General features: G+C 43.4%; 1 protein-coding gene across 1 annotated transcript; it reads left to right on the plus strand.

Moving 5' to 3' along the window:
* Window positions 1-2,125: 2,125 nt before the first annotated feature.
* Ct47c1 (cancer/testis antigen family 47 member C1) lies at window positions 2,126-5,859 on the plus strand. Its single transcript, XM_059250537.1, has 3 exons — window positions 2,126-3,213; window positions 4,502-4,640; window positions 5,799-5,859. Exons 1-3 carry the CDS (start codon window positions 2,427-2,429, stop codon window positions 5,800-5,802), a joined length of 930 nt encoding a protein of 309 aa, XP_059106520.1. The 5' UTR covers window positions 2,126-2,426; the 3' UTR covers window positions 5,803-5,859.
* Window positions 5,860-13,391: the final 7,532 nt, after the last annotated feature.

Genomic DNA, 13,391 nt, shown 5'->3' on the forward strand with positions numbered 1-13,391 from the left:
CCCTCCTATTCCCAAATAACTGACACAGAGACTATTAATTGTAAATGTTTGGTGGATAGCTCAGGCTTGTTACTAACTAGCTCTTACAACTTAAATTAACCCATTTCTATTAATCTATGTGCTGCCACATGGCTCGTGGCTTTACCTCTCCTCCAGCATGTCTTGCTTCCTCTGCATCTCCTGGTGACTCTTCAGACTCCGCCCTTCTTCCTCCCCACATTTTCAGTTTGGCTCTCCGGCCTAACCTTATCCTGTTCAGTTAATGGCCAGTCATCAGTTTCTTTTTTAAGCCAATCACAGTGACATACATTCACATAGTATAAAGGAATATTCCACAGCAGAAGGGGAGAGGGACACAAATATTGTAAGACTCATATGACCAAGACAGTCTCAAAAAAAAGGATGAAAGTAGGGTGGGGGTAGGGATTAGGGGTAGCTGGAAAGAGTAGAGAGGGGAGTGTGGGATGAATATGATCAAGATATGCTGTATGAACTTCCCAAATAATTAACAAAAATATTATGTAATATTTTTAAAAGTACAGAAAAACTAATGACCAATTTAATTATTGAGTGACAAATAATTTGTATGGGAATTCAAATAGGCCTTAATTTATGTTTTAACACATACTTTGAGATAAAGTCGGATTAGCAAAACTCTGTTTTTCAACTCCAACTTTAAAAACTATAAAATTAAGATTTTATTCATAGTAGAAATAACTGTACAAAAATATCAAAACCACAAAAGCTGTCAGAAATATATGTGAGATCATGGAGAAGAATGAAGATGTGGAGAAGGATATTACGTTCTTGGAACATAAAAGCCAATATTTCAAAGATGTTTATAAAGTGAATTTATTGTCTTTTTAAAAAATAATATTTTATAGCTGGGTGGTGGTGGTGCACACATTTAATCCGGGCACTCAGGAGGCAGAGGCAAGTGAATCTCTGTGAGTTCAAGGCCAGCCTAGTCTACAGAGTGAATTCCAGGACAGCCAGGACTATGCAGAGAAACTGTCTTGAAAAACAAAACAATAATATTAATATTATAATATTGTAATAATTATATAATATAAAAATGATAATATTATTATCATTACATGTGTGGGTGTTTTGTCTGCATGTATGTCTGTGCACCACATACATACAGTGCCCATGCACCACATACATACAGTGCCCGTGAAGGCCAGAAGAGGGCTCAGATCCTTTGGGACTAGAGTTACTGACAGTTGTGAGCTGCCATGTGGTGCTGGGAATTGATCCAGAGCAGCCAATTTCTCTTAACCACTGAGCTACCTCTCCAGCCCCTGAATTTGTAATCTTAATAAGATATTCCAATTTTTAAAAAATTATACAAAACTCTTTACAAATCAACAGAGGAACATTTACAATCAATTTTTTACGAAGGAGAACACTAAAATTGATCCCCATTTAGGCAACATTGGCCTCCCAAGAGTTCAGTGCTTGTCCTCCATAGGCCTTAACTCCTTTTTCAATAAGTGCACTTATTGTGTTTAGTGTAAAGTGTTTGTGGAAATTTGTTTTCTTTGCTTTCATGTAAATACATAATATAGATTTTAGCTTTCTCTAGGAACTTCCGAGCCTAAAATATACTACACTTTACGGAAAAATTTTCCCTTACTTAGGATCCTTCATATAGGACAACTATATTTTCGCTGATAACCATCGAATCAAGAGGATAGAGTTGAAGTAGGAGAGAGAGCTCAGAGGGTATGAACACTTGCTTCTCTTCCAGAGGACCCGAGTTCTGTTCCCAGCACTGATGTCCCTGCTCATAAATGCGGTTAATGCCAGTTCTAGGGGAATCCCACACCCTCTTTTAACCCCTTTAGGTTCCAGCACTCACTTGTCATAGACACCTTTAAAAGAGGAGGGGAGAGGACTGATTTTAACATAGAGTCCTGTTTTTCTAAGGACCCAAAGAAAGAAAGGATGGCGTTTTTGTTTTTTTTTTTCTTTCTAGAAATGCAAGGTTTTCAATCAGTCATTGGATGATGGCCACGTCAATCTTCTCTGATCAACAAATCAGCTTAAAGCTGGCTATGTGGTGACAAAACCATTATATAACCTTCATAAGCCCCGCCCCCATCTGTGACACAAGTATTTCCCATCTAGTCCCCGGATATTACAAGAGACACGGGGGTTGGCCTCCTCTGCTCTCACACCCCTGCTTACATCCATGGGACCACCTCAGGCACAATCATAGACTTTTGCCCTTTCACCTGCTGCCTCTTCCGAAACCCCTTCTCCTCCTCGAAGGCCCCTGCTGACTGTCTTTAGGGGCCAGTAACTTCTTAATCACAAGTTATCCTGTCATCGTCATCATCGTCAGTAGTCATCGTCCTGGCGGTTACAGTCTGTCGTTAATCCAGCTCAATCAAGGCCGTGGTGAGGTACCTAATAGTGTCATGTCTACCACAGGGAATCGAGATCCAACCAAAGAGAGCCGAGATAACCCAGTAACCCTTGAGGGAGAGTGGGTACAGGAAGCTGCAGAGGGCTGCAGGATAGACCACGAGTCCGGCCTAGGTGGGGCCTCTGCCACACCCGCAGTTGAAATAATGGCCGTTTGTCCTAGGGAGGTGGAGAATGTTGGGCTTGAAAGAAACCCAGGGGAAGACGATGACAGGGAAGAGAGTGTGGCTGCTGAGGAAGACTCAGATATTGCTCCTGTTAAGGAGGAGGCGGAAGAACGGGAGGAGGAGGAAAATGTGGAAAATCAAGACGTGGAGAACACCCATCAGTTCCCAATGGCTGGCTTCCGATTTGTGTTTCTGGATCTGATCCACGCCATTCTCAATCGTGTCTATTACAACAACCATGTCATGATTAGGCGCCCCCGTGAAGACCAAGTGAGGGAAACACCTGGCCCTTCTGCATCTGGCCGCTCAAGTGAGGTCCAAGTACCACCCGGGCCCATTCCATCAACAGTGAGGGCTGCAGAGTGTGAGGGCCGCACCCCAGGCCTGGCCCGAAGCCTGCCAGAAGTCATCTCCACATTTCCGGAGCTGGAGGAGCCTATAGACTTCGAGGAAGCAGATTATTACCTGCGGGAGCCAGATCTTTGGGTGCAGGAGCCAGCAGTTAGGGCAGCAGCCGAGGAACCAGCCGAGCAAGCAATGGAAGAGGTGGCAGCAGTGGTGACAGCGGAAGATCCAGCAAAGGAAGTCATGGAGCAAATCATGGCCTCAGAGGGTAAGGAAACAAGGCCTAGGGGCCTAGATGAAGCGATTGGTGCTGGGCAGTGGTGGGGAGGCAGGAAATAAGGACAAAGATTGGCACTGGCATTGCTGCAGGCCCAGGCTGCTTCACGGGACCCGACGACTGACTCTGCTCAGTGCTGGCCTCTAGCGGGGAAAGTTAGGATTGCGCAAGTCGTGCCTCTAAGGTCCAAAGGGTCAGGTTAAAAAAACCAATTCCTGCCAGGGAGGGTGGTGGCAAAAGCCTTTAAGCCCAGCACTCAAGAAGCAGAGGCAGGGGGATCTCTGTGACTGAGGCCAGCCTGGTCTACAGAGCTAGTTCCCGGACAGCCAGGGTTACACAGAGAAACCCTGTCTCAAAAAAAAAAAAAACCAAAAACTCACAACAACAAAAACTGGTTCGCTTGTTATTGTTTTTACTTTCGTTCATTTGTTTTGAGACAGGGTCTCATTATTTAGCCTTGGCTGCCCTGGAACTCACAATGTAGCACAGGTTGACTTTCACTCACAATCCCCTGCCTCTGCTGGCCATTGAGTGCTGGGATTACAGGTCTGAATCACTGGGCCAGTTCTATGACAACCTTTATAGTTTGGTTTTGTTGTTGTTGTTGTTGTTGTTGTTGTTGTTGTTTTTTGGACAGAATCTCATGTAGCCTAGATTGGCCTTGAGCTCACTATGTAGCCAAGGTGTCCAAAAGAGAGCTTGGGAGCCAATAGAAGGGAAATCTGCCAGTCAGCAAAAAAACAAAAAAATGATGTTCCTCATTTTGTTTATGGCTTTTAACAATGTAAAGGTTCTTACAAATTTGATTCTCTGCATTGATAAACTAGTTTGGAAGCACTTCCTAGGAAAGGGAGTGTTAGTATTCATGGCTTGAAAAAACAAATTCACCCCAGAATTTGTACTTGAGGCAAACAAGATTCTGCTCAAGGCATAAAGAATGCAAGGTGACCAATGCCTCAGATGTCTTTTTCAAAGGAGAAGAAGTGAAACTCGTGGCTTGGGATATTTGCTGGGAAAGGGGAAGAAAATCACTGTGGAAACGATGAGGTGGCAGAGTGCGGAGGCTAGGGAAGGGGAGGTTAGGGAAGGGGAGGTTAGGGAAGGGGAGGTTAGGGAAGGGGAGGTTAGGGAAGGGGAGCAGGAACAGAAAGAAGGTGCCCACTACTGCTTGGGCAGTTACTCATGTGCCCTGTTTCTTCTGAGAGTAGACATGGATGGTACTACTGGTTGGGAATTAGGCTATTTTGTCTGTTTTTAATGATCTCTACTAAATAAATAGATGAATGCCATTGTGATATCTGGAATGAAGAGGAAAACATCTTTGAGGAGGAGGAGGAGGAAAAAGGAGAAGAAAAGAAAAACCAAGGAGCACTTGAAGTGGACCCAGATCCAGCAGGCTCCAGTACCAGCAAATCCAGGTTTCTGTGCACCATCCCTGTAGTTAGTTACTTTTCAGTTGAGCGTTCTCATTTTAAATTCTAATTCATTAAGTGGGGAAAACTTTATTTTGAATTCAAACAAAATTAAATTTAACTTTCTTAGAATGTGACTAAAGCAGTCATGTACTTACTAATCTAAATGTAGTGTGTTCTTTGTGGCAATTCCTTGGTTATTCTGAACTCTTTTGTCCGCCAATGTAAGACTAATAACAAGTGGTAAACCTATTAGACTTAATACCTGTATCAGATCTAGACCAATATCTGTTTAGAGAACAATTGTCAGGAGTAACAGTGGTGATGGCTGGTCTGGGCACTAGCTGAGTCCTTAGTGCTTGGCCACAATTATGCAGTCACCTATACTAAGTAGGAAACAATGCCTTTTAAACTACTACACACAAATAGTAAAAAGTTAAACACTTCAAGTAGGATCATTTTTAATGATTAATACCTAAATATTCATTTAGCTATAGATTTTTACATGTTATACCAGTCAAAAGAAATTTAGTCCTAATATGATCATTCAGCACCAAATTGATAATTAAAATTTAAGGAATATCTTTTCTTTCAGTATCTTTAAGTGATTCACATTTTCTTCTCTTTCTTTCCTCTTTCCTTCTTTCTTTTCTTTTTTTCTGCATTTTCACAGCTGAGTGCTCCATAAAATATGTGGAAGCCAAATGTCTGGGAGGCTGGGAAGCATCACCTGTAGAACTAGCACTGGCTTTTAGAGCCTGAGAGACTTCTTCACATGCCAGCAAACCTTCCGAGCAGAATAAAGAATAAACGAACACATATAAGACTGAAGTGGGGTTGGCACGTGCAGGGCTCTGAGTTCAATTCAGAGCTGAGCGCGCGCGCGTGCGCGCGCGCGCGCACACACACACACACACACACACACACACACACACACACACACACACCAATAGCCAAAAAAGGTGGTGTAATCACATGATTGGTTGCATAAACACTCCCATAAACATGGGTTTGATTTATAAGAGGAAAGCATGTTGATTTTCTGTAATTGTTGAGACAGAGAGCAAACGGAACAGGCATGCACCAAGGGCTGACCATTTTCTTAAATGCAGGAAGCAGATTAATCTTGTATAATTGGTCATTTTCTCTCATTTTTACCCGTAGTTAAGAAGAATAGGAAGAAAAGGATGAAGAAGGAAGGCTTTCTGAACTTAACTAAATTTAGAGAAGCCAACAAGGTTTCATCACCAATGACGTCGTCATCCAAAAGTTCATCGTCCAGTAGTGATACTCCTTCTTAGGAATTTAACATCGTTCGCTCAAGTTCCAAACGAAACCGTGTCATGTGGTAAAAATAAAACATAGGCATGATTTGGAGGCAACACTGTCATCCTGTTTCACTTCGTTCATGTTCATTTGACAGGGATAACTTTCCACCATTTTGTACTTGTTTTTAATTATTTTACTGCAGCTAAGTAATTAAAATAATAAGAAGCTTAAAACAATTTTATAGACAGGAAGATGAAGTTTAGGCTTTAGTTAAAACTCCACAATACTATCCAGTCACATGTGCATTTTTCTTGCCTGTTACAGATATGTTTGACAATATTTGATAAAGTAAAAAAAATAAGATTTAAAAAAATGAACAGAAATATTGGTAGCTTTTATTTAGATAAACACTTCTCACTCATTTCTCCTTTTATTTCTTTGCCCACCTTACTTTCAGTGAAAGGCAAACCTGTTTTCATTATTTTATTGTGGTCCAAATGAAATTCAATGGTGATTCGAAAATAATTTTTATATGTGGGGCAGCTAGCCTTTAAAACTGTGTTCGCTCCTACCTGAGTCACTAATCTCAGGGCGGCTAATCTGATTTGACACATGCTGTGTGAAAACAGTGGACAGTATCTCATCGACTGTGTTCCTAAATGACAACCGATTGGGTTAGTCAAAGCAGAATCAAAATTATTCTCACATGTTTAGTTTTAAAAGATTTTATTTTACCTGTTTGATTATATTTTCCTTTTCAAAGTGACAATTTTATCAATTATTTGAGAATTTCAAGAGACTTCTCAAAAGATTTCTTTTTACTTTTGTTTATGTGTGTATCTCAGTGTGTGAGTGGGGACCCATACAGACCAGAAGAAGACACTGGATCCCTTGGACCTGGAGTTACAAGGAGGCTCGGAGACACCCAACATAGGTGCTGGAAACCAAACTACTTGTAGCTAACAGAAAAAAAAGGGTTTTGTTTCTTAATTCATTGAAGTAACCTGTGTTTTTTTGTTGAATAAAATAGTTATTGGAAAGTGTGTGATGATTGTTATCTTTTTGTCTGTTTGTGTTCATAGCCCTGTTTTGTGTTTCAGGAGTTACGGCTTCATTTGTTTTCAGCCTATGGCCTCTTGGCTACACTTAGTATTCTTTTCACTCTGAAGTATTGCTTCCAGTCTTCTCTGCAGGACTGGTTGGTGGACACGAGTTCTTTAAGCTGCTTTGTCCTGTGGAAAATTCTTCTTTCTTCTTCAACTCTGGAAGATAGTTTTGCTTGGCCAAGATAGCTTGCTTGGCATCCGTTGTCTCCGACTGTGGAGTACACTGCTTTAGGCTTTTCTGACTTCTAAAGTCTCCACTGAGAAGTCAGCTGTTATTGTGGTGTTTTTCTTTATGAGACCAGTGATTTTTTTTGTACTCTTTTTTAAAGGAATTTTTATTCATTTACATACTAATCACAGGTCCCCCACTTCCCTCCTCCTGCCCCTCCAGCCTTCCCCCATCAACCCACCCCCCATTTCCTCCTCTAACAAGGTAAGGCTTCCCAATGGGAGTCATTAGAACCAGGTACATTCAGTTGAAGCAGGTCCAAGCCCCTCCCCCTGCCTCAAGGCTGTGCAAGTTGTCCCATCACAGGTAGTGGTCTCCAAAAAGCCAGCTGATGCACCATGGATGGATCCTGATCCTAGTGCCAGGAGGCCCCTTAAGCAGATCAAGCTACACAACTGTCTCACTTATGCAGAGGACCTAGTTCAGTCCCATGCAGGCTACACAGCTGTTGGTCTAAACTACTTTGGTTTGGTTGTCTCTGTAGATTTCCCCATCATGATCCTGATGCACTTGCTCATAAAATCCCTGTTCTCTCTCTTCCACTGGACTCCTGGATCTCTCTATCTGCTTCCATCAGTTACTGTAGAAAGGCTCTATGATGACAGTTAGGGTATTCACAGATCTGATTACTAGGGTAAGCCAGTTCAGGCACCCTCTCCACTACTGCTAGTAGTCTAAGCTGGGAAACCAGTGGTTTTTAAATTCATTATTTTTGTTTGTTTATTTTTTAAGATTTATTTATTTATTTTAAATGCTCTATCTGCATGTACAACTTTATGCCAGAAGAGAGCATCAGATCTCATTACAGCTGGTTGTGAGCCACCATGTGGTTGCTGGGAATTGAATTCAGGACTTCTGGATGAGCAGCCAGTGCTCTTAACCTCTGAGCCATCTCTCCAGCTTCTTCATTATTATTTTTCATTAAAATATGATTATATCATTTCCCCCTCTCTTCCCCCCATTTGAACCCTCCCATTTACCCCAATTTCTTTCAAATTCATGTCCACTTTTCTTAATTGATATATATATATATATCATCATGTGTGCACGCACACACACACACACAACCTGCTTGGTCCTTATATTGTTTGTATGCATATGAGTTCAAGGCTGACCAATTGGTACTGGGAGAGGGGGGCTTTTCCCTGAAAAAGATTATTTCTCTTTTTCTCAGTGTTCATTACTTGCCTGTAGTTGTTTGTCTAGAGTTGGGATCCTGTGAGATTTTCCCCCTTCCATGTTAACATTTCTTTTCTTTCTTTCTTTCTTTCTTTCTTTCTTTCTTTCTTTCTTTCTTTCTTTGATTTTTTTAGAGACAGGGTTTTTACATGTAGTTTTAGTGCCTTTCCTGGAACTCACTTGGTAGCCTAGACTGGCCTCAAACTCACAGAGATCCACCTGGCTCTGCCTCCAGAGTACTGGGATTAAAGATGTGTGCCACCACCACCCAGCCATATTAACATTTCTTGATTATTTCAGTATCCTCTCTTCATTATGTATATTTAGTGGTTCAACCATAAAGAGAGTTTCTTTTCTGGTACTGTCTGATGTTCTGTGTGCTTGTCTGTCTGTCTGTCTGTCTGTCTGTCTGTCTGTCTCTCTCTCTCTCTCTCTCTCTCTGTGTGTGTGTGTGTGTGTGTGTGTGTGTGTGTGTGTATGTATGATTGTACATATATCTTATTCCATACGGTCCCCAAATTCTTAGCAGGAGAAATAAAAGGAATACAAATATTTGAAGATAACACAATTCTATAGTTAAAGAATCTCAAATGCTAAATATTCCTCTAGAAAATTCTTATATCTCATACATACTTTTAGCAAAGGAACAGGCTACAAAATCAACACACCCAAATCAGTAGTTTTTTCATTACTAACAAAGAAATTGTCAGGAAAGATATTGGGGCATACTGTAGGCAGAATTTTACTGTACCACAGCTGCTCTCAAATAATCTCTCACAGGCTTAATATTAATTACAAATGCTTAGGCAGTAGCTCAGGCTTATTACTAACTAGCTCTTACATTTTAAGTTAATTCTTATTTACACTCTACCATGTGGAGGTATCTTTATTAGCATGGCATGTTGATCTCCTGATCCCTCTGTGTCTGGGTCAGGACTCCAGACTCTGACCTTCTTCTTCCTAGCATTTTCAATTTCGCTTTCCTGCCTAACTTCATCCTGTTCAGCTATTGGTCAATCAGCTTCTTTACTAAACCAACCACAGCAACAAATCTTCACAGTATACAAAAGGATTATTCTACAGTAGCATACATCACATTCACAAAACATTTCAGATAATGAGGAAAGAAACTGAAGAAAATAGAAAATGAAAAGAATTCCCATGTTCATGACCTGACAGAATAAAATGATAATGACTATATCACTGAAAGTAATCTATTGATTCAATACAATTTGAATGGTATTCTTTGCAGAACTAGGAAACACTCTTAGGATTCTTATGTGGGTCACTAATGAATCTATATAGCCAAAGCAATCCTACACAGAAAGAAGAACATCAGATCTCTACTACAGCCTCAAAGCAACAAAAACTATATTGTATGGGCACAAAAGTAGATATTTCGACAAGTGGAATGTTTTAGAGGACTCAGAAATAAACTCACATAGCTACAGCAATCCAACTTTCAATAAAGGTATTCAAACATCCTTATCTAACAGGGAAAACTGCTTTGAGATTCCATCTCATCCCAGTCAGAATGACAAAATGGCTATGATTTTTTTTTTAAAGAAAACCAACAAATAATAGCAGGCCCTGGTATTTTCCAGGCCTGTTGGTGGAGGACACAGATGGCTGTGTAGCTGGAGTTTTCTCCAGTCCCGCCAGGGCCCGCAGCCACTCAGACCCAAGTAAACACACAGAGACTTATATTACTTATAAACTGTATGGCTGTGGCAGGTTTCTTACTGTCTAGCTCTTATATCTTAAATTAACCCATTTCTATTAATCTATAAATTGCCACGTGACTTGTGGCTTACCAGTACTTTACATCTTTCTTCTCGTGGTGGCAGCAGCTGGCAGCATCTCCTGACTCAGCCTTCCACTTCCTAGAATTCTCCTCTCTGCTTATCCCTCCTATACTATACTTCCTGCCTGGCTACTGGCCAATCAGCATTTTATTTATCAATCAATCAGAGCAACACATTCATACCATACAGAAAGACATCCCCAGCATGGCTGCCCCCAGACTACTTGGTCTGGGGTGGGTTGTGCACACAATCAACCAGGAGCCCACCTGACACCTCTGGTGCCAGGCAGTCAGGCACCATCATACCAAGTGCCACCCATGGTCTCTAGTCCCAGGCACATGAGAGAAGAAAAGCAATAGCTCCTCTCCATGCCTTGAGGCTGGAGTGACAGGACTCAAACACTCAAGCCACCTGTGACCCAACCAAGAGCTCTGGCACCCTCCAAATGGGCATCATTATAGTGAGCAAGTGCAGAGTGGAAAATGTAAGTGAAAGAGAGGTAGAATGGTTCATGGGCTGGGAAGAGAGGCAGATCTGGAGAGGTGAGGGTCGTGAGGAACAGGCTGAAATGAATGGCCTGCTAGCCACTTGAGTCAAAGGTGATGTCTGGCCTGGGCTATTGCCAAGGGCCAGGTCTTGGTCTGATGTTCTGAAGCAACCAAGGATGCCTGTGTTGATGTCTGTGGCTCTGAAGGCTATGAAGAGGCCTGTAGTCTGGGTTGCCACCTGGGGTCATTTTGGTATCCAAGGGCCATGCTGCTGCAGGGGCCATGCCAATCTGAATCATCTGTGCTGCCACCTGTGCCTATAATGACATCCTGGCCTGAGCTGCTGCCAAGGAACATGTCTGGGTCCGTGGTCCTACCACAGCCAGTGTCTCTGTTGATGTCCCTGGCCCATGTTGCCACCAGATGCCCAAGATCTGGGGCACAGCCTGTGACCATGTTGGTGTCCGAGGACTGTGCCACCACCAGGGCCAAGGCAATGTGAGTGGCCAGTGCTATCACCTGGGGCCATGGTATCATCTAGACCAGGGCTGTGGCTGAGGCCCATATCTGGGTACACAGAACTTCTAAAGCCAGGGTCTGTGTTGATGTCTGTAGCTCCTGAGACCATTGAAGGCCATGCTGGGGGTCTGGGCTGCCACCTAAGGCAGGCCATATTGGTGTCTAAGGGCCACGTTGCTGCAAGGGCCATGCTAATCCGAGTGGCCTGTGCTGCCACCTGGGACCACAGTGACACCCAGGCCTGGACAGCTGCCTAGGACCATGTCTGAGTCCAAGGTTCTAATACAGCCAGGGTTTCTGTTGATATCCATGGCCCACGTTGCCACAAGACTACATAGATGCGTGGAGTCTGGGCTGCAAAATATAGTCATAAGGGTATCCAAGAGCTGTGCCACCACCAGGGCCATGCTGATCTGAGTGGCCTGCATTGTCACCCAGGACCATAGTGTCCTCTGGGCCAGGTCTGCTGCTGAGGGCCATATCTGGGTCTGTGGCCCTACAGCAGCCAGGGTCTGAGTTGATTCTGTGGCTCTTATTACCACTGAAGGCCATGTGGATGACCTGTGTCTGGTCAGCCACCTGAGGCCGTGTCTGTGCCCCAGGGCCATGCTGCTGGTGGGGTCATACTGACCCGGGTGACTGGTGCTGCCACTTGGGCCATAGTGATGTCCAGACCTGAGCTGCTGCCAAAGGTCATGTCTGGGTCCATGGTCCTGCTGTAGCTGGGGTCTTTGGTGATGTCTATGGCCTATGTTAGCACAGGGAGTCATTGGAATCATGCTGTGATGAGCCAGCTCCTCTTTTCACTGGCCCTGGGATAGCTGGCCCTGCTCCTCACTGAATACTGAAGCAGAAGAGCTGGCCCTGAGCCCCTCAAGGTAGAGCTCACTCCCCACTAATAAAAGATGGCCCCACCCCTCACCACAGGCCTGCCCTCACATGGGCAGCACACCAGAGCTGACCCTGTGGTTAGGAACACAGGTGAGCCTACCCTGAGGTCATGAGAGCAGGAGAGCTGACTACCACCCCATTCCACCCCTACCATCTGTCATATGCCCCCTACAGCAATTAGCAGAGGGGTCCCTGCATCTTGCCTGGGCAAAACAGTAGAGCTGGCCCTGGTGGTGTGAGTATGGGCGACCTGAATCTGAGGACCTAAGAGCCAGAGAACTGGTCCCTGCTCCTTGATGCAGGCTGCATTAGGTGAGCTAGCCAAGGCAATGCTGGAGAGCTTGCCTGGGTAACAATGGTGAGGGAAAGCTGACAGGCTGACCAACCCAGTTACCACCCAGGCCCAGAACCAGGGCTCTGTTGGCCCACCCCAGCATCCACAGAATCTATGAACTGTTGGAGCTTGTGAAGGGGAAAAACCTACAGATCCACAGCAGCAGCATGATGTAGGACAACAACAGGATCTCCAAGAGGATCCCCAGTGAGAGCCTATTATCAGTGGTGTAGCAGAATCCAGAGGCCTTGAACCAGACAATCACTCGTGGCAATAAACACTTGTAAGTAAAGATGAACGGACTAAAGGGTCAACCGTGTGTCTCAACGGGCCACACCACAGCTTTCTTGACAAGATTCTGCTCCTTTTGGGGTTTGTTTTGTTTTGTGTCTTTGTTTTGTTTGGTTTTTGGTTTTTCTTTGAAATTTGGTTTTGTTTAGGGGGAGAGGTCGCAAGGGCAGAGGGCAGATGCGAGGGGACAGGGAGATGAGTGGAATCGGAATGTATGGTGTGAAATCCACAAACAATCAATAAAAGTTTAAAAAAAAGTAAACAAATGACAATGATGTTGATGGAGATATAGAAAAAGACGAAGTCTTACACACTGCTGAGGGTGATGTAAACTGGTACAGTCACTGTGGAGAAAAGAATGAATGGTTCTTGAAAAGTGAAAAACAAAAATTGGAGCTAACATGTGAAGCAGCTATACCTAATACTGTAGAAGGATTCTCATCATCATGCCACAGAGATACATACATATACATTTTATTCCTGCACTACTCAAATTAGCTAAGAAATGGAACCAGCACAGCTTTTTAAAACATGGACACATTAACACAGTGCACATAATCACTGAGACATTTTCACTTTATTAAAAAATGCAGGGGCACCTGCTAGCAGGCCTGAGGACCTGAGTTTGATCCCTGAGGCTCACATA

This window comes from Peromyscus eremicus, chromosome X (assembly GCF_949786415.1).
Source record: "Peromyscus eremicus chromosome X, PerEre_H2_v1, whole genome shotgun sequence".
In the NCBI taxonomy this organism is placed as follows: Eukaryota; Metazoa; Chordata; class Mammalia; order Rodentia; family Cricetidae; genus Peromyscus; species Peromyscus eremicus.